Here is a 4,500-nt window from a genome sequence, read left to right as displayed (position 1 = left end):
CCAGCCTTTTCTCCAGCTTTCAATCATTGTGTGTCTCTTTTGTGCACAACACACTCCTATATTTCCACAGGTGGATCTGAGGGCTGAACGCAGATAGGTCAGGGAGAGAGATAAAGTCCTTCTCTTGTCCCATCTCCCCACTGCCTTATTTATGCATCCAGGGCCCTTTTGGCCACAACATCACAGAATTTCTTTTTTTTTTCCTTACTAGGCTCAACAACTTACTTTGTGGGATCTCTTGCCTTGCAAAATACAGGGGGGTGGGAACCAATGGGACGGAGGAGCAGATGGATTATGGTAGAGAAGAAACAGGTGACTCAGGAGTGGATGGGGTAAACAGAACTGCTTTATTGCCTACGTACATTTACCTTGGACATTCAACACAACATCCAAGTGGCAACAAATCACTGGAATGGGTTCCCTAGGGAAGTAGTGGAGTCTCCATCCCTAGAGGTGTTTAAGTCTCAGCTTGACAAAGCCCTGGCTGGGTTGATTTAGTTTGGATTGGTCCTGCCTAGAGCAGAGGGCTGGACTCGATGACCTTCTGAGGTCTCTTCCATCTCTATGGTTCTATGATTCTATGAAATCGGTATTAGTCAAATCCTTTTATCTATTTTAGTATGTTAATTCACACGTCTATCACTACTTTTCCTAAAGCCTTATTTAGTAATGTTACCTCCCACAAAATGAATATTAATAAGCAAATAATGGATACAATTACACCCACCCCAATCACTATTTACATAATTTCTTATTGAGTCAGCACTTGTCTATACTACAAACTAACAGGTTACAGAGATTGTAAGGAATTTGACTCTGAAAATGTGTTATGCAGAGCCAATGAGGGTAAGCAAGAGACATAACAAAATAGAGCTACTCCATACTTATGTGGTCTCCGAGGCTACGAGAATGAAGAGAGAGAACATGTTTATACATCAGATACGGGTTTTGACCAAATTCTTAATCCATCTTCCCAAACTACAAAAACAAAAGGAAAAAGCATGCTGTGGCTGACCCCTGAACCACTAATGTAGAGCCATTTCAGAATTATTAATTTTTACATATCGCAACAGATTGGCCAGAGACATCTCTTATGGGAGGGTCTATTAATAGAGATTCTCTATGTTCTAGTCAGGAGGAGAGGCTGGAAGATGATAAAGTATGGGTCAGATCAGATGAGGAACAGTCAAATGAAAAAGAGTCTAACACACCAGGAAACGGCAAACCGATACATAGTGACACATTTTTAAAGTGCTTATACCCAAATGCTAGAAGTCTAAATAATAAGATGAGCAAACAAAAGTGCCTCCCATTAAAAGGTATTGATATAATAGACAGCATGGAAACTTGGTGGAATGAGGACAATCAATGGGACACAGTCATACGAGGGTACAAAATATATCGGAAACAAATTGTCTTTTTCCATCGAGGGACTAGCTCAACCTTTTCTGTGATTTCGTCTGTTCTTAATATGCTGAATAGCCTCCTTTCTGTCATCCTTAGCTCTGAGAGCCACAGATGTTTCCATGATTTTTTAAAAATCTCTCACCGATGTTCAAAACTTCCAATCGGTATAATTTGTATAATTTGCTTTTTTCCCCTTCCCCCCTTTGTTATAGATTGCTCCCTCCATCCCAATTTCTTCCTTCCCTTTTTCACTCAGCTGAGTTTTAGCCTCAGTTTTTCACCAGCAGTTACTGCAATATTTTAGCTTTTATCCCTTATTATCTATAGATATTACTGGCTGGGAAGTTTCCCTCTTTTTTTTTTCAGTTCAGTGCAATAGTGTCAACTTTTTATCATCCTTTCCTCTATCACGTCCCCTTCGTTGGTTTCTTCCCTAAATTAAACTGTCTCTGACTTTTCAGTCTGTCCACATAGAACAGCCTTCCCCATTCCCATAGCCTGTCTCAGAAGCCCCCTTTCCATCAGCCGTATCCTTTCCAGAGACCAGGGGATGAAACCTGACACATGTCCTGAGCAAGTTGTTCTCCATCGCAGTCCTTTGGCGTCCCACGATTGTCCTGCCTTTGGCCACAGCTGTGACTGAACAGGGGTTTCTGTGCAGTTGCTGGCTATGACCCCTAGGACTTTTCACTGTGGGCTGCTGTACCTAAGATGGTTCCCTCTGGCACAGGTCTTGGCAATAGTTTGAGTATTTGCTCAATCTGAAATGTTGAGCAACCAGGAAACTCTCTACAGCACAGAGTCTCTACCCTGACATTCATTGCATTAACCACCAGAGATGGGTAATAGGGGTCCCAACCCATTTTTTCCTGCTAGGGTCTATTACAGTTCCTCAGACCATGGTGCATTATTGAGCGTGGAGCTCCTTGAAATACGGCATTCACATTGGAAAGGGCAGCTGTTCATCAATCATTTATCTGAACTATGGAAACGTCACATTTCAGTGTCGAGACACCCATGTGTTCCAACCATCACACCCTTTACCCGTCGTGCATGTGTTGTCTGATGTGAATATTGTCTGTCCTTCTAGGCACTTGTCCTGTGACCATCATCCTGGACCCCAAGGACAGAAGAAGACATCAGGAGACCGTACGGTAGATACCGGAGACATTGGTCCCATTCTACTCTACTCCATGTCAGATTCCAACACAACCCATTTCACTAACCCCTCCGTCTTCATCCTGCTGGGCATTCGTGGCCTGGAGACAGCCCATGTCTGGATCGCCATCCCCTTCTGCATTATGTACCTCATAACCCTCTTGGGGAACTGCACCATCTTGTTCATTGTGAAGACTGAATCGAAGCTCCATGGACCCATGTACTATTTCCTCTGCATGCTGGCCATCACTGACCTCATCCTGTCCACTTCCATCCAGCCCAAAATGCTGAGCCTCTTCTGGTTCAATTCCAGGGAGATCGGTTTCAATGCCTGCCTCACCCAGCTTTTTTTCTTTCACTGTTTCTCAGAGATAGAGTCGGGGATCTTCGTGGCCATGGCGTTTGATCGCTACGTGGCCATCTGCCATCCCCTGCGACATTCCACCATCCTCACAAACTCGGTGGTGAGCAATGTCTGTCTGGCCGTGGTGCTGCGTGGTGGCTTCATCATACTGCCCTACGTCCTCCTGGCAAGGCAGCGGTCATATTGTAGATCAAACGTCATCTCTGTGCCTTTTTGCGTGCACATGGCCGTGGTAGAGCTGGCCTGTGGTGACACCAGTGTCAGTAATTATTATGGGTTATTTGTACTATTCTGTGTTAATGGTCTGGATGTGATTTTTATTGTTGTTTCCTACACTCAGATCCTCAGGGCCATCTTCCGCCTCCCCACAACGGATGCCCGGCTCAAGACTTTTGGCACCTGCATTTCCCATCTCTGTTCTATTATAATATTTTACATCCCTGGTCTTTTCTTCTCCCTCGTGAACCGATTTGACAAGAAGAAGCCTCACCCTTTCCATGTTCTCATTAGCAACCTCTACGTCCTGATGCCCCACATGTTAAACCCCATCATCTATGGGGTGAGGACCAAACAGATCTGGGACAGGCTGCTGCAGCTTTTTATTCATAAAGGCCACTGAGGTTTTCTCTTGGTGCTCTGACTTCCAAATTGAGGTCTGTGCGGAGCTGGCTTGTGACATGGTGCTGGGCCCTCTTCCCTGAATCACTTACTAGCCCATCAGGGTATGTCTACACTAACCCTCTAGTTCGAACTAGGGAGACTAATGTAGGCATTCGAAGTTGCAAATGAAGCCCGGGATTTAAATATCCCGGGCTTTATTTGTATCTTCGCGTCTGGGTGACATTTTTAAATCCCCTTACTCCGAACTCCGTGCCTGCGGCTACATGTGGCACGGAGTAGGTACTTCGAATTAGGATGCAAATGAAGCCCAGGATATTTAAATCCCAGGCTTCATTTGCAACTTCAAATGCCTACATTAGCCTCCCTAGTTCGAACTAGGGGACTAGTGTAGACAGACCCTCAGAGAGTTATTAAGCCCTGTGTAGCTTTTCCTCTGCTCTGCCAGTGAGACGAGCTGGTGAGCTGAACAGGGTACATCTCATTGATTCATAGGGTTTTCCACCTTTCCATTCTCTGGTAACTGGACCTCTGCGGCCCTATGCCCTCCCTGCCTGTTCCCTTAAAGCCATGACCTCTGCCCAAATTTTCCCCACCTTCTTTTCCATTTCATTCCCCACTTCTCCACCTCTGTTCTGACTCTCCAGTGCACCAGTGGTCTCACCCACCGCTCTCTGCCAGTCCTCTATCATCTCCACCTCCATCCGCACCAGCCGGGTTCCCTCAGAACCAGGGTAGTGACAAGAGCTGCCACAGACTGACAAGAAGCCTGCAATGGGGATTCAGTCCTGGGGCCAGCAGGCCTGCCATGAGGACAGAAGGAAGACAGGAATTCGTATAAAAGCAGCCGAGGGTTGGGAGCAGGGTTCTGAGGCAGGTAGGGGAGACTGGGCATCATACAGCTTGTGGGCCCTAAATCTCCGCTACAAAGCCCTGAGGGCAAACACCATTGT

At 45.9% G+C, this 4,500-nt stretch overlaps 1 protein-coding gene across 1 annotated transcript; it reads left to right on the top strand.

The window, feature by feature from the left end:
* Nucleotides 1–2,600: 2,600 nt before the first annotated feature.
* LOC149526094 (olfactory receptor 52M1-like) lies at nucleotides 2,601–3,548 on the top strand. The gene has a single exon (XM_089771797.1). The coding sequence runs from the start codon at nucleotides 2,601–2,603 to the stop codon at nucleotides 3,546–3,548; it is 948 nt and encodes a 315-aa protein (XP_089627923.1).
* Nucleotides 3,549–4,500: the final 952 nt, after the last annotated feature.

The sequence above is a fragment of the Pelodiscus sinensis genome, chromosome 1 (assembly GCF_052426305.1).
Source record: "Pelodiscus sinensis isolate ZL-2025 chromosome 1, ASM5242630v1, whole genome shotgun sequence".
NCBI lineage: Eukaryota > Metazoa > Chordata > Testudines > Trionychidae > Pelodiscus > Pelodiscus sinensis.
This window is presented reverse-complemented; position numbering and strand designations above follow the sequence as displayed.